The sequence below is a fragment of the Hipposideros armiger genome, unplaced genomic scaffold (genome assembly GCF_001890085.2).
Source record: "Hipposideros armiger isolate ML-2016 unplaced genomic scaffold, ASM189008v1 scaffold_63, whole genome shotgun sequence".
In the NCBI taxonomy this organism is placed as follows: Eukaryota; Metazoa; Chordata; class Mammalia; order Chiroptera; family Hipposideridae; genus Hipposideros; species Hipposideros armiger.
In genome coordinates this window covers 4,341,821-4,368,426 of record NW_017731413.1, presented here as the reverse complement: position 1 = coordinate 4,368,426, position 26,606 = coordinate 4,341,821, and the positions used below count along the sequence as shown (strand labels likewise).

The 26,606-nt window shown below is 38.0% G+C and overlaps 1 protein-coding gene across 2 annotated transcripts in view; it reads right to left on the bottom strand.

Moving 5' to 3' along the window:
* NTN4 (netrin 4) overlaps nt 1-26,606 on the bottom strand; it is a 95,684-nt gene that overhangs the window by 13,332 nt on the left and 55,746 nt on the right. Inside the window, exons 4-7 of one of the 2 annotated variants that reach the window (XM_019641700.1) lie at nt 21,638-21,764; nt 19,497-19,685; nt 3,747-3,960; nt 3,272-3,384 (exon numbers count right to left, since the gene is read on the bottom strand). In XM_019641700.1, coding sequence (XP_019497245.1) covers nt 3,272-3,384; nt 3,747-3,960; nt 19,497-19,685; nt 21,638-21,764 — 643 coding nt within the window. Of the gene's footprint in view, nt 1-3,271; nt 3,388-3,746; nt 3,961-19,496; nt 19,686-21,637; nt 21,765-26,606 lie in introns of both variants that reach the window. The other variant, XM_019641699.1, reaches the window with a different exon arrangement.

Sequence of the window (26,606 nt, the reverse complement as noted above, 5' to 3'; positions counted from 1 at the left end):
AGAGAGAGAGAGAGGCTTGTTTACAGTTCTTTGGTACTAGTTAAAGCCAGTTTTGTATAGAAAGTGAAATTGTACATCTACCTCACCAGAAGTGGTAGAAATTAAGAGTGTCTTATTGGTATAGAATATTACATTCCTAGTTATGGAAACATATGGTAGGAAAATAAGTAGGTAGGCACATCTATTTGAGAATGAACCACAGTGCTTAGGAAACTATCACTTTTTTTGTTGAAAAAAGGTGCCCAGGAGTACTATTCTACATTGGGTGGGAGTATTGCTGTTTAGAAGGAAACTGAACAATGTCTTCCTCGACCTGGAGCTCATCCAGATTAATTTCAGAGGCTCTCCGGGGACATGACAGACCTAACAGCTGTTGTGGACGTGAGAGTCTGGAGTCTATTCTGATGCCAACACGTTCTGCGCTTAGTGTGCCGCCAGCTCCCTAGGAACATGTTGACTGGCTCAATGAATGTCCTAAAAACATGATTTTTATAGATTGGCTTAGCAGACAAAGATGGAGAATTATGAAAGTCACTGTTTTAGAAAAATAGGAGGAAACTTTCAAAAGTGGTTATTACTATCACAGAATTCAGATAATGTAGCATTAAACCAAAAAAAATTAATGGGAAAGATTTTTTCTTTTTCAAGAGTGAAAAAGATAAATACAACAATGTCATATTGCCTTATTTCCCACTTTATTTTCTGTTGTGACTTAAAATGAAACCATTAGGAAAATGATCATAAAACTATGTTAAGTGAAAAAAACCCATGATACGGAATTACAAATACCACTTTCTCAAATTTGGGTTCCTGATTCTTGAAGGATCCATAAGTTCTTTATGAGAATGTATTTAAATTGTGGTTTCTTACTCTGTTCCAGCCACACTGTGCGCCTTGCTGTTTCCTGAATGAGCCAGGCCTAGTCCCACTTCAGGGCTTTTGCCCTTGATGTGTCTTCTGCCTAAACTCTCTTCCCTCTGTTATCTGAGCTCACCCCCTGACCTCCTTCAAGTTTTGTTCTCACATGTCGCCTAGAACTTTCCCTGATCCCCCTACTTAAAAGTATGCCCCTCCAAAGCACTTCTTATCCCCCAATCCCTGCTTTATTTCTCTATTATACTAAACATCAGTATATTTAAAATAATAATATATTTTTAAAATTTGTTTATTACCCGTCTTCCTCTGCAAGAATGTAGACTCCTTGAAGGCTCGGATTTTTGTTTCGCTCAATTACTACATTTGCTGCACTGGCACACAGTATGGGTATTCAATAAACATTTGTTGGATGAATAAATGAATTCATAAAGAACCTCTGCAAATTGGTAAGAAAATTGCAAATAGGAAGTTCACAGAAAAAGGAAATCTGACAGGCTAAGAAACCATGAAAAGTTACCAAGCCTGTTAGTAATCAGGCAAATGCAATTTTAAATGGCAAGACGCTATTTTCTACCCACCAGATTAGCAAAAATTGACAAGTTTGAGAACATTAACCTTAGAAGTCCAATAACTATTAAATGAGTTAAACTGTGCCTGGGTTAATGAGTTAGAATAGTGCTTGGCCCCTTGTATGTGCTATATAAAAGTTTGTCGGTAAATACAGAGTGTTAATGAGCATGTGGAGCAACAGAATGTCATACTTGGCTGGTGGAATGCAAATCTGTATAACCACTTCACAAGAGCTGTTTGGCAATACGTGGTAAATGGACAATAAGCACACCCATGACCCAGTGGCATCTAGGTTGTACCCTAGAGCAAAGGTTGGTGAACATTTTCTATAAAAGGACAGGTGATCAATATTTTAGGCTTCGTGGGCCAAGAGGCAAAATTAAAGATGTTATGCAGGTGCTTATATTACCATTTAAAGTGTAATCATTGAATCCTTAGAGCAGGTAGCTTGCAGGCTGTAGGAAAACAGATGGCAGGCCAGATTGGGCTTGAGGACCTCAGTTTGCCAGCCTCTGCTCTAGTGAAACTCCTCCAGTGCACAGAGTCACATATTAGAGGACATTCATGGTAGCATTCTATATAACAGTGAAAAACTGGGAATTGGAAATATCCTAAATGGCAAACAATGAGAGAGTAAAACGTGGAATATTCATAGAATGGATAAACTAAAAAAATGTACATATTCAGGTAAAAAAATAGTTTTGAAAGGGTAGGTAAGTTATGCTCATGATGTTAAAAATACATATACAGTAAAAACATGGAAGTGAATGATAAATACCAAAATTCAGGCTAGTGGTTATTCTGTGGAGTAGGGGAGGCTAGTAAGCTTGCGGATTGGTGCACTGGGGGCTTTACTGGTATCTGTAACACTTTAAAAAAAATTTAAGATTTGGTAACACTCTAGACAGTGTGTATATAGGTTTTCATGTAACATTTTTGGCATTTGTAATGTTTAACAAAAAATATTTTAAGCTTATTTTAAGTTTAAGTTGGATTATTTAGTGAGCACTTTACAACCAAACACTGACACAAGAGTCTATGCCCACATTTATGTTTGTGTTAAGAAGCAAGTTGGTGCTAAATAGAACCGCTTGATTTTGTACAAGCAAAGAACAGAGGCAGGATGAACACAGAAACTGTGCTCCCACCAATATCATTGCAGGCTCTTCAAACAAAAGAACAGATAAACATCATAGGAAAATTGAGTCAGAGGAAGTAGTAGTACAGACTGGTAAATTCACAGTGCCATATTTTTGTGTTTGGGCTTCAGTAAAAAATCATTTTTCATATTTAATTAATGTTAACTTGAATCTTATTAGTTTTATCATTTGGCTTATATTTAGTTTGTAAAATTATTTTTGTTTTCTAGCTGTAAAAAAGGTATAAACATAAGGAGTTCACAGCTAGCTTTTGCTTTGTACATATTAAGTTACACTAGGTAAGAATATTTTTCCTTAAATGGATCTGTACATTTCCTAATCTGATACACTCAGAAAAGGAAACACACCAAAGTCTTAACAGTAAAGTAATGAGGTATGGGTGACAATTTTTTTTTAATGTGATGTTTTACATTTTCCAAATTTCCTATACTAATTCCTTAGGTTATTCTAATAATAAAATAAATAAATAAATAAACAAGTTTGTGAAAAATACCCCTTAGTTATAGTTAATAGTTTTATATTTATGGGGATCATTACTTTATTAAACCTCAGAACTTAAGAGTTCCCCTTTTAGAATCCAAAAGCTGTTCTCTGCTTTGTTATGAATTACTGTCAGTCAAGACAAGACCTGGAAATATAATATCCGGTTGTATCTACTGTCTCACCTGAATGTCGCAGCGCAGAAAATCCTTGCTCATCCTCCCACTCCCAGGTCGGTTCACTCTTATTGTGCGCGGAAGGGAAGTCAGGAATTTCATGATACCATTCTATGTCTGTGCTGCTAATAAAAGAAAATGAAGAAGAACTTAAGGGATTTCTCAGATCTTGAATGAAATGGATGTATTTATAGAGGTTTACACCTTATCAGTTACCTTCCTATCCTTTCACTTTTCAGAAGTAAGTATTGTTTTAAGGGCCTTTTGTCAAGAAGAATAATTTATTTTGCAAAATGAATCAGACCATCTCTAGAATCTTGCAAGAACAAAGGACTTGACTCTGCAATGTGACAAAAATTCTTTAAAGAGATGCGCAAAGACATCTTTGCCCCATCGATGACATGCAAGGTTTTCCAAATCACTATCAGATCGCCAAAAGAATCGGAAAGACACATCCATCAAAACAAGAGCCGTGCGCATTCACCTGCTGATGCAGTCTCCTGTGAGAGGGTCGCAGCTGCCTGCGCAGTCGCAGGGCCTGCAGCCGTAGTCTCCGAAGCCCCAGTATCCTACCATACACCTGTCACAACGTGGCCCTGCAACCCCGGGCTTGCAAGGGCAGTCACCATTGCTGGGGTCACAGAAGGTCACTGAGCTGAATGGAAGGACAGCTGATCCAACTGGATGGCAGGAGCACGCTACAACAGAGAGGACACACAAGAACCGATGAATGACTACATTCCCTGTGGAGAGGCAGCCTGGCAATCCCCAAATCACTTCCCTTTGCCACACTGCGTATCTCGGGGGCCCCTCCATTCATCAGTTGGTATACGCTCAGAGAATAAATGTTAATTTACAGATAAAAAGACAAAATCAGAAAAGCATGTCTGCTGTAAAATGAGCCACACAATTTATATTGGGTTGTTGGAAAAGTCATGACATATTTTTTCTGTGTTTTTCATTGCAAAAATATGTCATGACTTTTTCTGACAACCCAATAGTATTCTAGAATTGAAGGCACTAAATATGAATGGATTTTGGCTGGGGTGATTAGAACAAATCAGCAAAGAAAACAAAGAAGGAGCAGTTTGTGAGAAAAGAAAAAAATGATGAGTGTGTTGTTCTGGAAGCCAAACAAAGTTTCAAAGAGATGGGTAACATCAGCTGTGTCGAGTGCTGATAGGGCCAAGAAGACAAGGGAATGGATTACTGCATTGGACAACATGAAGGCCACCGGTGTCCTTGATAGGAACCGTTTCAGTGTGATGGTGAGTGGCCAACCTAACTGAAGAGGACTTGAGTGAGAAGGTCGTAGAGGAAGCTGAGCATGAGAACAGACAGCTCTTCTGAGATTCCATAAGGGCACAGAAATGTGGTGGCAGCTAAAACTCAGTGGGGCTATGAACTCAAGTGAAGGTCTGAGTTTTCCTTTAAGATGGGAGAAATTACAGCATGTTCAATGTTTGATGCTGACAGAAATGATTCAGTAGAAAGGGAAAGATGGATGACCGAAAGAAATGGGAGAATTGTTAGAGGAATACTTGTGCGTACTTGAGGGAGGAAGAAAGGGTGGGATCTGGTGTAGAAGAGAAGGGGTTGGCCTTGGGTAGGAGCAGGATCGTTCATACTAACAGGATGGAAAGCAGAGCCTTTGGACACAGATGCAGGTGAGCAGAGACATTCAGTGGTGGGAGCTGGGGGTGATGAGATTGCTGCCCTTAGAAGGGGATGAAAAGGGAAGAGCTCTTTTCTCTGTGAAGAATGTGAGGCCACAGCAGAAGTCAGCAGTCTGCCCCAGAAGGACTTTCATCAGAACCCAGCCATGCCAGTCCCTGGTCTCAGACATCCAGCCTCCAGAACTGTGAGAAATAAACATTTATTGTGTAAGCCACTCAGCCTGTGGTATTCTGTTTGTTATGCAGCCATTTGGAGCTGCTCACAGGTTGACAATATCTAATACTTTCTTTGTTCCTGGGATAGCAAAATAGTTGAACAAAGTCAAGAAAAATGTCCTTTATGGATTCACCACAAATTTGTGTACACTAACCTTAGTTGGGTTCCCTAACTGATGCTCATTAACCCTATTTTTTTAATTTTACCTGACCTCTCAGGTAAATACACACACACACACACACACATATATATATATACATATGTGTGTGTGTGTGTATTTTTTTTTCTCACAGTGCCTGTCCCAAAATGTCCCTTTTTAATTCACACTAACCACTTGGTCTGAAAATTCTAATTAATTAATAATGTCCTCTGGATAATCTTTTCTCCACCTCAAAATCTCTTTATTTTCATTTTTACAGTCTTCTCTAAGAATCACATGAAAAATGTCTCAACTCCTTCCTTTATCCCCTTGGAAACTTCTTTCATTGATTATTTTCTTTGTCATTAAAATCTCAGTTTGGCTTCAATCTGGCTTCAAAGCTCAACTACTAACTGTATGACTTTTGGCAAGATACCTAGACTCTCATTTTCTCAGTTTTCTTGTCTGTAAAGTGGAAATGAGAACAATATTTACCCTCATAACAGTTGTAAGGATGAAAGGAGACTATGTATGTAAAACAGTGTGGTGTCTGGCACATGGTTAATTAATAGTGAATTAACTAACTAATTAATTCAATAAATCTTGTAGAGATGTAGGATCTATGCTTGCATAAGTAATGATGCCAGCCTTTGTTGGGGAAACAGAAGCATAAACAACAAGTTTCTGTACACTGGTAAGTACTCCAGGAGAGGTCTATATGAAGTGCTACAGGAGCAAAGAGGAAGGGCACACAGGCTGAGGGAATCACATAGGACCCAGAGAGGAGGCGTCATTTAGACATCTGAGCTGATGCTAAAAGATGAGTAGGAGTTTGCAAGTTGAAAAGGAGGGAAAGATAAGCGGTTGCTTAGTCCAGCCTGGTCCTTAGATACTCTTCCCATTGCATTTCTGTTAAATAATTTAAAAGAAATTTAATTGTGGTAAAAACACTCACCATAAAATGCACCATCTTAACCAGTTTTAAGTGTACAGCTCATCCCCACTGCATTATATGTGGAAGCACTTGCCGTTTCCTGAAGATGTGAAGGTCTCCGTGCCCTTGGCTGTGCCTGCATTGCCTTTCCCTCTCTTGTCCGTCTGGACCCTGGCACGCTTGCTTGTCCCACTCCCTCCAGACCACTGTCTCCTTTATGCTGCCTCTGCTTTTTGCATATATTTCTATTTTGTGTAAATCGCAGTACATCATTATTATTTGTTTATATGCCTGTCTCCCTTACTGCTAGACTCTGAACTCATTGACAGAAGGATCTTTGTCTTCACATTGTTGTTTCCTAGGCCCCGGAAAAGTGTCTGGTACACAGTAGATGCCCAAATAAGCATTTGTGGAATTGACCTGAAGGGCATTCCAGGCTGTGGGAATCATACCGTGAAAGGGCATGGCCATTTGGAGACTGAGAAGTTTAGTGCGTCTTGAGTGTCCACTGAGTGGGAAATAACTGAAGACTGAAGTTTATTATACATGTAGAGAAAATGTATCCTATGTAACATGAACATATCAAAGTGCTATGTGAAGACTTCAAAGGAAATCACATAATCCAATATAAACATTTCGTCATTGTGAGGTGAGCAAACCAATAGTTACTGTATCACTCAGTTAACTCAATTTGGTTTTTGACAGCAGATAGGGGAACTAGAAGAAAGACGTCGTAGGACTCACATCTAATGTAATATATGGTATTCTACCACCACCATTATCTTTTCCTCTAATAGAAAATTCAAGCCTTTCTAAGATTTGACCTCTCTGTGCTACCATATATTTTAAAGTGTACACACACATTTCAGGAATGGCCAGAGAAGAATGTGATTCTATCACATGTGCTAGTAGATTTCTGTCAATGTGACTTTTTACATAATTAAAAGATAAAAATGCCATTTGGAAACTATGCAGAACTAGCTCCAGGCAGAAGGCCCTGACACCTTTCACAGCATACTTTTTCAGACTGCACACTGAGGCTTGCCTGCATACCTATCTCCTGAAGCTTGTATAACAGACAATATCTGACACACACAACCTACATTTCTTATTTTCTTCCAAAATGCAAATATATGTCCTTCTTGCTTGGGGAAAAATATGGTTCTTCTTAGATTGTGGTTCAGGTTGTGATTCACCAACATATATTCCTTACTGATTGTTGATTCTAAAATGCAACCCAGGCACTTACTTTTTGCATATTCCCTATGATGAATGTCAAAGTCACAACCCAATTGGAGTGACATAAATCCCTCACTTCAGTTTTGTCTTCTTCTTGTTAGACATAAACCCAATAGTAAACATTTGCCCTAAGCTGCTATCACAACCAAATTAGTAAGACAAAATTATTTAAAATGTCATTTTTAATTCCTAAATATTGTCACAAGATTTTTTTAATAATGCAAATGACTAATTTAAAATAGCATATTCTGTACTGAATTGTCCTATTATAAGAAAATCTGAAATAGTAATACAAAACATTCAAAACAGAGGAGATAGAGAAAATGGATACTTTTACAAATGATTTCACAACAGGTTCCCTTCAAATAATGAACTTAGATAATTTCTAAATGCTACATAAATTTTATTTACAAATCAGTATACGGTTGTAGCAAGGCATCTGCTATATGAAGCCTGTCCCTCTTACAGAAAAGAGTTAGGACAATGGGCTGCTCTGGAGTGTCTTCTACCAGGAAACATAATTGTTAATGAAACAATGAATGAACACGTTTTTAAAATAACCTTGTGCATCTGTAAAGCTCTAAAACTAATATTTATTTCAACCACAAAGGCTGACAATAAATACAGCTGTTTGGAAATTACCTGTAGTATCTTAGGAAGACAGAAAATAAAACAAGGGCAGTGTAAGGGAGTCAGACTAGCTAGGTCAAATTCTGATTATGAGCCTTATTCCTTATAAGACTTTGTGAAACTAACCACCTCAAGTCTCAATTTTCTCACTGATGAAGTAAGACATAATACCTATGCCACAGGGTTGTGTGATGATTAAATGACAGAATGGAGGTATGTAGCAATGTATCAGGCATTTAGTGGCACCAAATGCTCAAAGAATAACTATCATTATTGTCTGGATGAAACATACTACCTTAAAAATGCCTACCATTCATTTATTTATTCATTCACTTATTCATTCACCTTTTAAACTTCAGTGTTACCATAAACTATGCCAGGGGCTGAAGATACAAAGATGAATCCAGGGCCACTAGCTCTTCAGTGAGGGAAGAGAGACGTGCCAATAATTACGGGGCAGTAAATGTTAGAAAGGGGTAATCCAGGGCGCATGGGAACGCAGAGCAAAGAGCAATCTCTGCCTCATTGCAGATATGGGTTGTTTTAAAAGGAAATTAATGATCTAACTGGCTTTCAGAATAGTCTGAAATTCCTTGCTTTGCACCTGGGAAGAATGATTCTCCTTTTGTGGATCAGAGCGTGTTGAAAAGAAGTAGGGTATAATCTATGATGCTGCTGCTTATAGGAAGGTACCCGACAGTGTCATGTCAGACAAGAGTCACAGCTGTCAACCTAGGTGAAGGTAATAAGTATTAAATATGAGTACAAAATGGCCAGGAACTGATAGGAGAGTTAGGGCTCCCTTTATTCTGAAGGGGGTTGCTAATGCCTTTGGCTGTGGAGTCCAAGGAAACCATTGCTGCCTTTTCATCTTTATTCCCACCTTCACTAGAACCCTAGACGTCTGTTTGCACACCTTTCTCTCCGAGCGGGATCCCTGACGCCAAGCTTGCTGTAGAAAGAGCCAGCTGAGTCCAGCATCTTACCCCTTTTCAATTGCCAGGACTCCTTAGCATAAACTTATGGCTCTAGCTTTTGCTATTCTGTTAGTAAAAGCTACACTGGGAACAAAATACCCTGAAAGTATTTGCTTCTGATTTAGCTTTTCTAAAAACAGAACTCAAAGTTCAAGGCCCTCAGCTGGGAAAAGCTGCCCGTCAAGCCCTTTCCCCACTGCCCAGTGGCCACTCCTTCCGCGCGCCACCCAGGCTCCAACATTGTTTTCTCCCGAAAAGGCCAAGGCCCTGCAGAGTTTCTGGTGGGGGATTTTTAATATCAAAGCTGCGCAGCTGCCTGTGGAAGCTCTTAGGGGAATTAAGGGAGATGACTTGGAGACGCAGCTCTTAAAAGAAAGGAGACAAATGAACTGTCATTACTACATTAAGTGTGAATTCAGTGAAATGTTCAATAAAACCAAGTCTTCTCCCTTTTTTGGTACTGTTTTTTCCTTTCCTTCTACTGTCAACTATTTTTGCTAGTGGATGAATAGTTATAAAAAAAATAAAGGAAAAGTTGTAAACAAACTTGACTCTGTCACAGGCAATATGGTTTACCCCTTTACTGCCCCAGGGAACAGTTTTCTAGTCATCCCTTAAATGTTACATACATCGTGTTCAGAGATAGCTAGTTCTACAATATTCAAGGTGTATGTTAATTTCAGACAAAATTATGCTAGAATAAATTGAATAATTATCTAAATTGCACTTACTGAAACACAGTGTCTCCTGAGTTATTATTGTACATCTCACACAAAAGAAGGAGATCCATTTATACATGAAATCTAGCTATTTCTGCCTCTATTTAATGCTTTAAAAAATAAATGTAGGGCCGGCCCAGTGGCGTGTAGGTTAAGAGCTGGCTTGGGACGCCAGAGGGCCCTGGTTCGAATCCCACATATGAGGGCCAGTGACACTGCCCTCTACAGCTAAGATGCTGAACAACAGCTCAACCTGGAGCTGGGCTCCCCGAGAGTCGCTGGCAACTGGCATAAGCTGCAGTCCCTGCTGCAGTGGGTTGCCATGGGCTACCGTGTGTGGCCAGCAGCCAGCGTGAGCAGCCAGCAGCTGCAGTGAGCAGCCATCCAGAAGCCGGCGACTGACCTGCCTGGCTTGAGAAGAGTGCAATGATGGTGCCAACTTGGGCCAGTGAAGCAACGTCCTCCACAACTAGACTGAAGAACAAAAGGACAGCAACTTGTCTGTTCCACTTCCCCAATTCCCCAGCGCTGTTCCCATCCCCCAATTCCCCAATACAAAAAATCTTTAAAAAAATGTAAAGTATTTAATTATACTTACTATCTGTCTTATATAAACTTTTAAACGAGTAATGCAAATACATACAAAAGGCATACCCTTTATTTTTAATGCTTCACTATGGGACCACTGTGCAGGCCCTCAATTTGATTTCTGTTTCATTCTTTTCCTGTTTACTGGTTGTAATGGAACCAGTTATGATTTATTCCTGGGTATATCTAAGAGAGAGCTAAATAGCCAATTTTATATTCCTGGGTTGCTACTTCAGTAAAAACTGAAGACAGTACTTTTGAGTGTACAAATTTTATTACAGAAAAATTTTTGGTTTAATTTTGGACACTGTGTTTTGCTCTGAAGAATTTGGTTGTGTCACACACCATTACTTTGTTGTTGAAGAAAGCCTGCTGTTGTGCCAGTCCTTCCTGGCACCGTCCACCCAGGAACCTAACCAGGAATTGGGGTCTTTCCTAGCTACTCTTTCCTTTGGAGAAAGAACCCTTATATATTCCACCTATCTTAGATTTCTCTTTGAACTGATGTCGCTAGTCCCTGCTATCACCCGTCACGGTACTCTTCTCCTCATAACACTTATGGCAGTTTTTAATTACATATTTACTTGGGTACATTTATTTATCTTCTGTTTCCGTGGGGTTAAGGGACTCTGTTTTATTGTACATACAGTGACTGTGACAGGTCTGCCACTTGGTAGGCACTGAGTAAATCCATGTTGAGATTTTAATAATGGATGAATTATAGTCAATACATATTTCTTAATGATTGATGGTTTCCTGGCCTCCAATGTAATCCCTTTATGATTTTCTGCCTCACTGCTGTCTAGGCCACTGTGAAGGCCTCGAAGGCGGGAACCACATCTTTTCGTCTGTGTATCCTCAAAACCTAGGACTGTAACTGACCCATTTTAGGGACTCACTCAATTTCTGTTGAATGAATAAATGTGCCTCTCAATAAGCAACAACCATGACATAATTTTATGTTTTGATGAGCCTCCTAAAAGCCTCATACTAGTTCTTCATAGGTTTTTAGTATCTTTGCACCACAGCATCTTCAATTCAATACTAAGATACTAGGAACAGAAGAAAACAAAGCAAAACAACAAATCCATAGACAACTGAAATGGTAAAGTAGGAGAGATTATTCTTAATTTTGCCAGTGCAAGACTGTTCCCTACATGAGTGCAAGACTATTTCCTGCATTTAATGCTTCACTAAGTCGAGTTTTATTATTTATTGTTTGTAATAAAAGTTCTTTAGTTCTAACTCTGTAGGAGACATTCTTCACCTATAAATGCCTCTCACTGGCAGCAACATTTTTTGTCACATCAATCAATCTGAAATTCCTTTCCTCACTTTCATCCAATTATATCTAATTATGACTCTTTGTTCTAAGGAAGTAAATTATTTTTTGCCACTCCCTATACCCCCTTACACCTTTTGAGCATGTGTAGAAAGTTATATTCTCCCTGAGAAGGTTCTTTCCTAGTTGATCTCAGTGTATTTATCCTTTTCTCTTATTGATTCATTAGCATCTCTCTTTCCTTGTTGTTTTGTTGGTCTACCTGGAACACTCTCCGATTACCTTCCTCTTTCTTGTACTAAGAGTCCTTTATAGTCAAATTTTACATGGCCATTTATCAGTAAGCAGGGTCGCACTCAAAACCCAAAGCCATAATTTAAAAAAAAAAAATCTAAGCTCTTTAAAAATTATTTTTGGCTCTATATGTCTGATTATTTCCACCTTTGTTAATTCATTTTGTTTTCATCAACTAGGTCAGAATGTGGAATCAAGGTCTTTGGATTGTTGTAGGTCTTTGGATCAAAGTCTTTGGGGTCAGACAAACCTGGGTGCAAATCCCAGCCCTCCCTCTGACCAGCTGCGTGAACTTGGATGAATTATATAATCAAATTAAGCCTCAGTGTCCTCATTTATCAAGTACAAAAGATACCACCTAACTCATAAAAATTGCTAAATGGGATAACTTATATAAATTGCCCAGTACAGTGCCTGGCCCATAGTAGCCACTCAACAAATGCTGCTTTTCTTTTTTATACCCCATCTAATATTGTCCAGACTTTCTGGGGGTTTCAGTGTTTTATAAAGATTTGCTTGATTGTTTAATGGTTGTTCTCATCAAATGCAGAATGACATATTATTTATTTATTCAGTGAATTATGCTTTCTGTTTTGGAAACTTTTTAGAGAATTTCATGAACTCTTCTACTTCTCTTCCCCCTGACTTTTATTATTCATCAATTCATAAAATTTCTCCTTTTTGGATGAATTTTAATGTATGTTATTTAATCTTTTAAAAGGATAGTCCTACTATGAATATTACATTATGACATGTGTATTTGTTCTGTCTTTTTCACTTCTTAACCCTCTGGTTTTATATCCTAGATTTTTTAAAAAGCTGAGACTGAAGTTTCCCAACTATTATTGCCAAATCACTGGTTCTATTTAAAATTGGCTTTTCAAAAACAGTTACTTCATATTGATTCTATGCTGGAATCATTCACAGTTACTTTATTATAAAACAAAGATGTCTATGTTGTTTATATGACATAGAATGAACTCATGTGGCTTTTCTGAAACTACAGTTTGAAAGAAAAAGCCCACTAAGCTACTACTGGAAGAAATGTCAATGACCTTGGAGACCAATCCTTTTCTGAGATAGACCAGAACATAGGCCCAAGAATGAAAACTGGAAGGTGCTTGTGGGTTCCTAAATGTGTCACTGTGATAAGGTACTCTGGATTTAATTAATTTAAAATTTTTACCTCTAAGACCACTGGAAGGGAAAGAAGAACCATCCTAAAAGTAGAATGAAATAATTGTTCAATAGAGGTACAAGCAAACAGACAACACAGAGATTCTTCTTGGGAGCATCATGAGAAGGCAATATCTGAGTAGACTGTGAAGGATGGAAAGGTAGTCTGTGGGAAGATAGCCACCCACTAAAGGACTTGTATTTTCATCAGTTTGAGAAGTTCTCACCTAAGCCAGAAAGAAGAGGAAAAAAAAGAAAGAAGAAGAAGAAAAAAAGAATTGGATGAATGATAGAACTCTTTCTTCACAAAGTTAGCTGGCTAGTTAGAGTAACAGTAACCAAGTAACCAGACAATATCTCGATAAACACTTGGTTTGGGTTTTAGGGCAGAGGGACTAAGTTTATTTTTATTCTGCTAAAAGGCAATTGACTACATTTATTTTGGCCCACCAGGGAGGAAGGAAGGGAATGTCAGTTTTTCAAGAAGTTGTTTACTTTGACAGGGAATGAACTCTGCTTTCTTTTCCATTTGCTGACTTTTCTTTAAATATGGAGAGAGACTATGCAATAGTTAAAAATATATTTTGACATAAAAGTCAATAAGTATGTTATTGTAAAGTTACTGACTGGTTATCTGTTTCCTAAAAAGAGAGCTAATTCTGTTCTACAAAGCAGTTTGTTTACAAATCTGTTCCAAACCATGTGCTTTACTAAAGTAAGGGAAATTTTCTATAGCTGTTGATATGCCATGCCCAAACAATTTCCCATCGTGTAACATTGAATATATCCTTTGGTATTAAAAGGAGGGGGAAAGGGAAAAGGCACTTCATAATGAACTGAATTCAATGATTATTTGAATCGCACACAATAACATACTAAGAGTAGTTTAATGCTGTGTTCTCAAATATGTAAACATGGGTGTAATAGTAAATTGTCAATGTAGAAGTAAACTAATTTTATTATAAATTCCAGTCGCATTCAATAATTCACTTTAAAGTATGAGATACTTATAGTAAATAAATTTATATACTATGCCTAAAAGGGCATTCTCTGAATAGAATTGCTAGGTATTTATTTTGAAATTGTCACATGAAAAACAGACATTTAGAATTCTGTCAGAAATTTTTCTTGGAGAAAAGCAGAGGTTCTAAACTAGACATTCTTAAGTGGGAGAAGATACTTGACGTGAATGCTCACCAGCTTTCATATCTGTCATTGTGTCAGGAAAAACATGTCTAGCCAGAGTTTTTGTAATCCTTTAAGATTTTCTGTCAGAGATATGGCTAATTCAGTGAGTAGATTAAGTTCTAGATGATAATTATCTCAGTATCTTTCATCCAAAGATGAAAGTGAACAGAGCTCACACTAGATACAGGAGTGTATGTATTGTGGTTCTTAAATGCTGGCCAGGAGACTGAATCAGAATCACTAATGATGCTTTTAAAAATAATAACAGATATCTGTCCCCATCCCTGTTGGAGATTCCAATTCAGAAGGGCAGGGGCAGGGCTCTGAGATTCCCTATTTTCCCTGAGTGCTCCCAATTGATTCTGATCCACACACAGGTTTGACTAGAGAAGGGAAGTGCTTGGATCAGAGAAGGGGGCTGTGAAGGTGGGGGCAAGACTCCTTTCAAAGGAGAGAAACCATTCCACTTTTGGTTTAGAGTCTATCTGAGTCACTGACTTCCTGATTAAAAACAATGACCTGGTAGCTTGAAACTAGCCAGGGTAGGAAAATTTTAAACCACAGAAATTTGCCAATGCTATAAATCAGGGCTTTTTTTTTTTTTCTCCCTAGAAAGCCAGCATGCCACTTGCCTATTAGGGTTATTCTCACATTTATAATATGCCTGCCATAGAAAAATCACCTGAGGTTACAGCAACCAAAGGCACATAAGTGACTTTAGAGATTTCAAATGAGTTACTCTAAGGGAGACTTCTATTTTACAACAGAGAGACAGTATTCCTCAAAGTACCTGAATACATAACACCGTGATAATTATATTTTCCGTTATTTCTGTACCTTAGTGACCAACCAGCCTGAACCTCCCTTTCTGCCCTCAGCCCTAGATTCAGCTGGAGAGATTTCACATTGTCCCTTGCGTTCACAGACCTTAAATGCACTGCCCTTTTAAAATTCTTTTTCTGAGTTGTAGAAATAAATTCAGTTTCAATGATGTCCAGTAGTCTTAAAAAAACAAACAACATCTTTGGAATCCTCAGAAGTGATTTCTTGGCAATGGAAATGTGTAGTTGGTTGATTGTTTGGGTCTCACAGTTGACTCTGGTTACAGTTGAAATAAAGAGGAAGTGAGAACAGAAATGACTTAATTGCTCACAGGAATAAATCTGTTGACTAGTAGGTTTGGTTCATGGCCCTTTTTACACAGGTTTGATGAATTTCTGACCATCAGTTAAGTGTACACATAAGGACCACAGCATTTAGCATAGTGCTTATCAGGAGAGCGGGAGGGAGAATATAGCCTGGAACATGAATGGGGCCAGCAAATCCTTGGCATATTTGGCAGGGAGCTAGCTACCTACCTGTCAACAAAGCCCCGCGATTAGTGTCATCAATATTTGTTAAATGAATTAATGTGCCAGGTAAGTATTCTATGAAATGTGTAGTAGACTGAATAACATCAATTCATTCCATTTTCTAGATTAACTCATTAACGGCAACAAAGGCAATCATTGGTTAGAAAGTAGGGCAAATTTTGTGTTTCAGCACTTTTAGAGGCAAAAAATAAAAACAGCCACCAACAAAGAATCAGAGGTTTCTCGTCAAGGAAGTCTCCCTTAGCTGCCATCACCCCATCCCCACGCTCTCCCTAAGGCATTTGGCATATTTTTTCATTGCACTTTCCTCATATATGGGGCATAATAATAATACCTTCATCAAAATGCTTTTGTGGAAGTTAAATGAATTAATACATATGTAGCCCTTTGAACGCTGAACAGAGAAGAGTAGGCCCTCAGTAAATGTCAGCTATTGCTATTATATGATCACCATCACCACAGTGTATTGAAATGACCTGTTATTGTGAATTTCTCTTCATCTAGAGCAGTGGTTCTGAACCTGTGGGTCGTGACCCCTTTGGGGGTTGAACGACCCTTTCACAGGGTCGCCTAAGACCATAGCAAAACAAAAAGATATTTACATTACGATTCATAACAGTAGCAAAATTACAGTTATAGAATAGCAACAAAAATAATTTTATGGTTGGGGGTCACCACAACATGAGGAACTGTATTAAGGGGTCGCGGCATTAGGAAGGTTGAGAACCGCTGATCTAGAGTGTAAGATCTTTTAGGGAAGACCTTTTCATCCTGACATACCTAGCGCTTACCACAGTGTCTGGCACAGAAAAGCCACTCAAGAAATGTCTCCTGAGCTAAACTGAGCAATCGTTTCTATACTTCTAGTAAGTTTTGTCTGGGCTGCTGCTTCAGGTTTTCAATGGTTCCAACTCCTGAGAAGACATGGACTAGGAAATAAGGAAGATAAGTGTTTTCATATATCATTGCTGACTGTAGATTTCCCAGGCTTACTTTTTCTTTGTAATTATTTCATTGATAGAAATAGATGGTTCATTATTTCCTTGACAAACAGATGTAGGCTCTGACACTTGGAAATGAGGAACAAATAAACAGAAGGAATCTTCTAGGATATGTCTTCCCAAGTGAAATCTTCATATACAATAGATATGGCCACTATGCAATAGCAACATTCCCCAGTGTGTCTGTAGAACACTGATCCCACAAGATGCTCTGTAAGAAAACCATTGTCTGGTTAAATTTGAGAGACAGACCTCAAAGCTCTGTAGGAGGTGTATTATGAACTTTAGCATATGAAAAGCTCTGAGAAATCCTGAAGTAGAGAAACCTTTGATTAAATCACCATTTTGTAACTCTTCAGGCCATTAGAAAAACTTCCCCTTATCCTAATTCCTATTAATATCTCATGGAATTAGCGTTCCATGGATCAAACTTTGAAAAGTGCTATAACATAGAAACACATTTATCTAGACTTTCATTTTTTTCTCAGTATATCTTCATGTAACTCATTTTAAAAAAAATTCTAAGTTTATATGCACACAGGTAGAGATGCAAACCTTGGTTAATTTGGATGCTTAGGGAATGGTAGGATGTTCTGGCTAATTAAAAAATATTAACCTTAGAGTAAATGCTAAAATTTAACCCTTTTTGATTGAAAAGCATTCTGAAGCACTCTCAAACTTTAATGTGATACAGTTATCTGGGAATTTTGTTAAAGTGCCTATTTGATTCAGTAGGTTGGGGTGGGATCAGGAGTTCTGCATTTTCTAATCAAATGATGCCAGTGGGGTTGGTCTCTGGACCACACACTGAGTAGCAGGTTACTTTTCTGCCTTGGTGAGCACAGTAGACTAAATATAATAAAATTGTTATTTTGAATAACATTAACATGTTGTTGATGGAACCACACACTGAGATGCTTTAAATTTTTAAAAATATCAGCTTGTTTTCTTGATACTACCTTCCTCATAAAAGTAAAGTAGGAACTAATGGGGAGAAAAGCTGTGGCTGTAGCAACACCTCTGTCAGCACAGCTTGAAATCTGGTACACTCTAGGTACTTAATAAATGTTAAGCACATTAACTTATTTGTCATAAATTTTGTTAGCAGAATTAATAACTCTGGGGGTGACATGGGGCACATCTGCCAAGGAGAAAGTTAATGATATGAAAATATTACTAAATAATAGTGACAATGTTGCCAAACGTATTGCCAATTAAACGATATATTATGGAGAGCATTTAGGTAGAGAGAAGAACTGGATGTGCTAATAAGTGTTGGGATCTACCCCTGGCTCAGAAAATGGAAGAGAAGGACAAGAAGGTGTTTATAAGGAGAACCATGCTAGGGAAGTGAATGGTCACAGGCCTCTCTGTCCCAGACATATGCTGGAATAGTCATAGAGTGAATGGAGATAGTCCTTCCTTGAGCAGTCTACCCAGTGGATCAGGGATCTGCCTGTAGAAGGAAAGAAGGAAATACAGGTCTTCCCTACCAATTCGTCTGCAACCTACCAGTTATGCTAAAAGGACTACATTGGTGTCACTTATTTTCATAATCCCCTACTTGGTGCATGTATTTGTTAACCAGGAGAAATTAACAATATGATGTATTAGTCGTAGCTTCTAACTTCAAGTCTGAGTACACCCAAGGAGCAGGAGTAAAACAGAACTCTCTGAGAAATATGACACAAATCTAAATTTTGGGCTTACTGTTGCAAGTGAGCTGTGCCACAATCTATCTTCTACAGTTTAAGAGAGAAAGCTTGCAACAAACAAGCCTACTCAAAGTTTCATGTAGATATCTCCTGACTGATGTGAAAAACATGTATTTTTCAAGAGCAATAGAATTTTTCCTTTAAATTAAAAAAAAAAAGATTTTTAAATGATTGTTTCCCGTTGTAGTGTTCCCTTCCTGTCACTGTTTTGAGCCAGAACATGGAGTCCTTTGTAGGGAAGGGAAGGGCATGATCATCAATCTTCATTAACAGTCTTGAGTGGTTTTTGTCCTCTAATAATTTCTGAGTTGATAGATGTGTAAATACTCATGTAATTAGATGAGCTATTCATCCACATTGGACATTTGCTTAAGCCCTGCATGTATCCTTTCTAGTCACCTGTTTCAGATAATTGGACAGATATTTTAAAATTCTGCTCTTTTTTTTCAAATAAACTTATTGGAGTTATGCCAGCCAAAGAGCAGAATCCATTCTATGTGAGTTTAGCATTTAGAGGAAGAGTAGGGAATTATTGTTATGTTCTAAATTTGTTTGATACAGGGGTACACTACAGCAGTGTCAACCAAAGTGCACTCATCTTGAAATCAAAACAGGTGTTCAAGTTCACTCTAGAGACGAAAGCTAGAGTGATCCAAGCACACCACTCTATTTCAGTTTGAGTCCATTCATTGTCTACGCTCTACTCATACATTTAGTCTTAATTTTATTATTTATTTATTTATTTGTTTGTTTGTTTGTTTTTTAGTCTTAATTTTAAATATATCTCCCTCTTCATTCTTTTTTTTCTTATGAATCTTCTTGTTTCCCAAAAGCTGGTGCTACGGGAAATAATTTTACTTCAAGGAGAGTGAGAAAGGAGAATTACTTTTATGAATATTGTACTGTTTTCACCTAACAAGTAGAAAATTATTGCCCCTTATCAATGAAGAAATTAACTGATGTGTGTGAATTTATTGTCTGAAATTTCACAACCTCACTCCCTTGGGCCAGCAAATGAAGGATGGAAAGAGTCATCTCTTTTGTACAAATCCTCCTTTTTTTTCTAGTAACCATGCATCCACTTACCTTTGCAAGCATCTGGAGCAGAGAAGGGTCTGCGGAGGTCTCGGTAGAAGCCTGGCTTACATCGCTGGCAATTCTGACCTTCCGTGTTGTGCTGACAGTCACTGCAGACGCCACCGCTACGATTCCCTGATGCCTCCCACACATTAATGTCAAAGTGACAGGTATCAGCATGCCCATTGCACTTACAGGCTGGAAAAAAGAACCATGGGAGGAAAACACATAATTAAAACTGCAGTGGCTGGTTTTCTAATACTCAGTTAAAATAAGGTAAGCTGTTGATAATTTTTGAAATTTTATTTTTAGTTTTTTGAATAGTGTACCTTTTCACAGTACACAAGAATTGAAATATAGACAAAGGTATATAGTAAGAACTCTAGTCTCCGATCTCTTTCTTTTTTTCAAAGTTTTTTTTGGTGTGTGTTATCTTTCTAGTGTTTGTTTATAGATATTTTGAGATATAATTGACATACTAGATTTTTAGTTTAAAAAGTTTCAGGATATGCCTGCAAGTGAACAATGTATAGATTTGTCTACTCAGGCAGCGATATCAGTTACCTTAGCAACTGGAGTTGACATTTATTTTGGAAAGACTATTTGAGTGGCCACCATTTTTTTTTTCTTTGTAATGGTTACACCTCATTTCCATTCCTGTTACTTCCCAAGGACCACTGTCATCACTGTGGGTCCCATGACCTTGCTTAGAAAACCCTAGCTTGTCAGGCATTATCTGAAAATGACAATTCGTATTTCAAGATACAGGCCTGAATTTATGCTCACTGATGTGTCTGGAAGGAAACTGCTGGTTGACAGGGGTTAGTAACTTGGCAGGTAGAGTGATTCATCTTTCTAGTCATCAGCTATAGTACTGGTGAGCACAAGGTAGTCTCCTATAGAAGCCTCAATTTTCTTATAGAAGCTGCTGGCACTGTTTCTTATGTAATAATTTGTCAAAGGCATGTCTAAGATTATCGGTCAATAGCACCAAGTGAAAAGTCTCTATGTTCTATATGTATTTAGATATGCAGTTGGTTTCTCTGGAAAGGGCCAGAATGGCATTCTAGGAATTTAGGAGAAATTCTTCAGATTCTCTTGATGAGTGATTTAGAATAAGAATCCAGACATTTTCCTGGAGGTCAACTGTATTTAAAAATGTTTGTGCTATTGTTTTTCATTGTTTCCTTGATGTATTATGATATTTTGACCAGATTCACAATCTTTAAAGAACACATCACAAGATAATTTAAGATTCATGCTTAGAGGAAATCCTGTACGTTTCCTAGAAACAAAATAAATCAGTTATGATTCCAAATTATGTATGAGAAGAGACTTCTCACAACTTTACCCACAGTACTTGCCTTTAAAGCCAAATAAAATTGAAGTTTGTGAGTGTAAACATTGTTATAGGCATGTGTAGCTCTCTGAACATCTTAAATTAAAAAAAAAAAGAAAAAGGTTCATAGTCCCATATTTTTTACCCTTTTATCAATCTCAAACCTCAAATCCAAAGTCAGCCCTGGTAATGCAGCCTCCTTCTGACTAAATGGATTAATTTCATTTAATTAATGAAATTAATTCCTTTGTCATTTCAAGTAAAGTGAAAAGAAAGGCACTATTGTATTATAGAAAACAATATTTAATTTGGAGTCTGAAGATTTGGGGATCAAGTCCTGACTCTATCATTTACTAATTTTGGCAATTTACTTAATCTTATTAAGCCTCAGTTTTCTGATACCTAAAATGGGATTAACACCACCTGCTTCATAGGGTTGTTTTGATAAATGAGTTCAAGATAACTTTTTTCATGATTATAATTCATTTTCTCAGCTATAAGGGTAATTGTACACCATAATTAATCCTCAGTTGTCCATGTTTTTAAGATGTCAATTTCTCAAGAAGGGTGCTTGGGTCCTGCAAAGTGGCTGAGCAAATGGGCAACACAGTCTTGGCAAAACAATCATATTGGCAAATTTGCCTGCAGTAATGACTTCCAATGGCTGAGGTGATAGTGGGCAGTGATATGGGTTATGTTTGTGTAGGTTACAGTGTATGTCTCCCACCACTTTATGTTTCCAGAGACAACAAGTCCACAGGTAAGTTTATTTTACAAAGAAGGCTTTGGATCTTGCAGGCGTGGTACTCACTTCTGCACTCTTTAGGAGCTCCTGTTTTGCCATCAGCTGCCTCCCAGGGGCGGTCGTTGTATAATGGTGCGCAGTGTTGGCAGTGGGTGCCTGCTGTGTTGTGCTTACACATACACTTCCCATGGACCTACAAACAAAAATAAGTAAGAGCCAAGAGCACAAACGATGCCAGGAAGGAAGATTCTTCCCACAATCTTTTCTCATTGGTTGGCTTTAGCCATGTGACATCCAGGAGACAAATAGTTGATAGAATTAGAGTCAGAATTCTTAGAATAAACCATCCCTAATCCATGACTGTGGTGTAGGGGGTTATATGGAGTGTTATCTGAGGAGGGCATTTGAGAAAATGTTAAGAAGTCTAAAACAAATATGGAACAGACCAAGGTCAATACATTCTATCAGTATAAAACTTCTCAGTGTAGTCCCTGAGGCTGCGTCTTAAAGGGTATATAGGATTTCCCTTAGAAAGTAAAACCAAGAAGAACCCCAGAAGAATATTCTGGGGGAGAGTCAATAAATAAATAAGAGAGCATGTGTTGGAGAGGTAGGGTCTCTCTAGACCATGGAACACATAACATCAGCTTAAGAATGCTAGCTAGAATTTATCCTGTAGGCACAGAAGATCCATTGAAGATTTTCAAATAAGGAAATGATTGAAAAGTATATTAAACACTCTTCTTTAAAAAAAATGTTCTACCTCATTTCTCCTGTTATTTTCTTTCTTTTTTTTCTCTCTCTCCCTCCCCCCTCCCTCTCTCTTTCTTTCTTTCTTAGTTTCAGGTGTACAAAACAATGTAATAGTTAGACATTCACACCCCTCACAAAGTGATAACCCCCCTCCCGCAATCTGCTACTCCTCTGACATCGTGTATAGCTGTTACAATTCCATTAACTCTATTCCCTATGCTGTACTTTACATCCTATCTGTTATGTTCTTTCTTCCCCTTCTTTACCATTTCTTTTCCATATTTTTTTTACCCTAGCTTATACTTTCCAACAGCCAGTGGTATCCACATGTATTTTCTGATAATGTTCAGAATTTTAAAAGGTTGTTAATTCTTATCTACTGCTTTTGGCATCCTTTCTGCTCTTTCACAACCATTTATAGAGTACTATATTAAGATAGATGCTGCAAAGTATTGTTAGTTGTTTTTTTTTTAGGGGAACTAAACTATCATTACAGGTCAGTTTGTGAGGTTTGGTGTTGGAATGTCCAAAGCTTCTAAATAATCTCACCCAATTTACAGGTTAGCTCTGTCCCACAAACTCCAGACATCAGGAGGTCACAGACATTTAGGGAACCTCACCAAACATTCACGTGTATCACAAGATAATTGGACAGGTCACTTCCCTCTGGAGTAAGGATTTCAGAACATTCCCTTGTTCCCACATCCTGAGAATGGGGACGAACCTCCCAGGGTCTGAAAGATGCCAGCCCAGCAAATTTTTCTGCCCACAGAAAAATTCAAGGAGCTGTCATTTTGAGTATTACCAAAAATAGCTGTAAATCATTACCTAGATCATTTGAAACAAGAAATCCTTCCTCAGCAATACAACTGTTACTGTTCAAGCTTGAAAGATCACCCACTATTTGATGCTCGTGAAAAATGTGCAAGTGAAACTAGGTCTTCATTGAAAAAAAAAACCACAGAAAAAGGAAACTTTAGTAACAAGTTAAACATCGCTCATGTTTGGGACACAAACATGAACTAGATAAAAGGCAGGAAAATGGGATGAGGAACTCAAGGCTTGGGTGAAGAACAGTGGTGTCTGGCTGTCTAGTTGAAAATGAGACACCTACTTTAACAACAAATCTATAAATCCTAATTATGTAAAAGGCACACCTTGGCATTTTGGCTATTCTGTGAGTTTCAAAGACCCTCTATTATGCCAAGAGTACTTTATTATGTTAGTGTCAAAAATTTTCGTACCTATAGCTAATATTTTTTGTTACCAATATTAACCTACTTGTAAGTCATTTTTAGCATATTTATCTTACAGGGAAGGGCTCATATAAATTTTGAGACAGTAATTTAAGGAATTATTGAAACTGCATGTTCATTAATAACTGTGCAGTTTGGTGACATATATTAGAGCCAAATAGACACAGAAGGGAAAATACCATTTCTTTATATTTGAGGTGACAGACATAGGAATCTAGGTGAGGGGCAAAATGAGGAAATCATTATCTTTCAAATCCATCATTATAAAATCTACAGGTCTTGCCTAGAAAACCGCTGTTTTATTGTTGTTCCTTTGGTGGGCAGGGTAGGGGCCGGGTGCGCGGGCAGAAGGCCTTTGACTAGTCAGCCTCCATGGAGTTGAGGAAATTGGCCATGGCAAGAGGTTGTGAGAATCCAGATTGTGTCAGGCATATGGGTTGCACAATCATTTATCCAGATGTTGTAGAATATTTAAACATTAGGCGGCAGTTGGCTTAGACAACTTTCGGGGTCCTTCTAGTCTTAAGGTTCTATGATTTTAAAGTATTCTTTCTCTGTGTTGTGAATGCCGCTTGGTCGTAGGCAACTACCCACAATCCTTTCTGAGCTACCAGAGAAAACCTAAATGTCATATGGCTGGGTCCTGTAGCCATCTCATCAATGCAAAACATTTCCAGATCATCTGAAAATCAAACACATGAGAGCTAGGAGAATACCTCTTCTTTCCTGCAGGCACTACTTGTGACACAAATGAAAAAGTAAATGTTAATAGATAGTCTCTGAAGACAGACTTTCATTTGTCAGTACTGACTATACCTAAACTAAGTTCTATTCTTTCTGATCTTTCTTTTCTTCTTTTCCTCTTTCTTTACTGCATTTCCCCCATTGTTTGTGACTAAAGAAATCATAGGCTAAATATCATTCTAGCTCCTACCTTCCAAATAAAGGTATTCTTCATCATCTAGTGATGCTTACCAAAGACATTTACCACAATAGAATTACCAAAGCAAAAAATTAGTCTGGTTAATGCTTTGGAGGAAGCACATTAATTACATTCTTTTAGGAATGTGTGATAAAACTTGCTTCCCAACTGCTTTCCAAGAAATTTTCCAACCAAAAACTATAATGAAAGTTTGTGGGGGGGCGGGGGGAAGAAAGATTACAGCTAAGTATTCAGAAAGTCTTGAATTTCATAAATTGAGTAATTTCCTAGTGCTATTGTGCCACTATTGTTTACATACACATGATTTTATTTTCATTCTTTATCATTTAACTTTGAATTCCAATGAAAAATTCTTTCATACCATCATTGGAACTTGAAAAATGTTTGTAAAAAGAGGATGCAAACAGTGCCTGTTCTATGAACCAAAGAAAAGTGTTCACTTGAAGGCAGCTGCAGCATTTCATGGACTTCCATTTAGCTATGACAAATGATTTAGAAGTGGAACAATGCTATGCGGCAATTTAAGACAAAATGTGAAGGCAAAAGCTGATTCATTTCAAAAGAGATATGTCCCTTTTAGAGAAAAGGATTAACTTTTAAAAGAATGAGCTTCTTATGCATGAAAAGAGATAAATTCTAATAACAGGCTAGCCTGTTAGAACCTGCTCCTCTTATGCAGGACAAAAACACGCACAACAATGCTACAGCATAAACCTTTGAATGGAAAGCATTGTGAGGAAAACATGTCTTTTCATTGACGAAGAAAACATTCCTTTTCCCCACTAAAGGTCTACATGTTTCAATTTAACAGAAGAAGAGGGACTTCTGTGGTGAACATCCAGCATAATAATTGAATTTGGTGGAAAAGGGGGCTTGAAACTTACTGTCAGAATTGTGCAAAATAGGTTGAAGCTCGAGTATTCCCAACCTTTGCCCAATAATATATGTGGCAAGAATGCGAGCAATTGAAAAGCTCTACAATCTATTCATTGGTCTGTACTTGCACACTAGAGAACACTTGTCAGAAAGCCTGGGCAGTAAAATAAAGATAGATAAAGAGCAGAAGCAGTTATGATTAAAGGATGAAAATTGGCCGGTACTTTGAGACTTCTCTCGTCCCAGCTAGCCAGTTGCCTGAAATTCTCCCTGTGGAGATTCATTCCTTTAGCTTTTCAAAGGTATTTTAGGTCCAGGAGCTTCCTACAAGAATGCACTTACACTCAGAAGGGGAAAATCCTTCAATTATTAGCAACAAACTTGGCAGCAAGGGATTATTGCCATCTGTTCTCAAACCTAGAACTGGACTCCCGATTTGCCTAGATGAGGAAGTAACTTCCTGAGGGAGGGAAAGGGAATGGCTTAAGGCGAGAGGGAAGGAGCCAAAGACAAACTCTGCCTACTTCACTACTTTGCCAAGAAACTTGCTCTGGCTGACAGAAGTGGGAAAAAGCATGAATGGAGCCAATGCAAATTTCATAAGGAAGCTGCATTTAACACTGAATGGTAATCATGTGTTTATCTGCCTTTCTCCACTAGACTGTAAGTAAGCCCTTACAGGAAAGAAACAGTGGCTTAAATTTCTCTGAGTCCCCAGTAACTAGCATATAACAGGTTTTCAACAAATATGTGTTACTATTTTTCACTCAGCCAATATATATTTAATGGAGAATTGAGAGCCTTAGGTATGGAGTTTAGTTCCATTTTAAAAACTTCCCAAGAAGGCAGGTTGCTACTTATGCATTTGAAGTGGGAATGGGACATTTTTAATTGTTTGTCACAAGCAAGATTTGGGGTAAAGTAGGATTTAAAGGCATTCAGTTTTGCCCAGAATGCTTCCTATAGGAGGTATACTAGCTCCCCTCTGGGCAAGGCATGTTGGGGCGTTCTTCTCATGTGTAGTGGTCATCGTTAGTTGCTCTGGGAGGCTTACTGTAAGCCCAAGGAATGTGAGTCAGTCAGGGAGGGAAATGGGAGAGATGATAATGATGATAAATAATAACAATAATAGTAGTAGAGGCTAATGTTGGGTAGCACTATGTACCGGGCACTGTTCTAGACATTGTATAAATAATAACTCATTGGA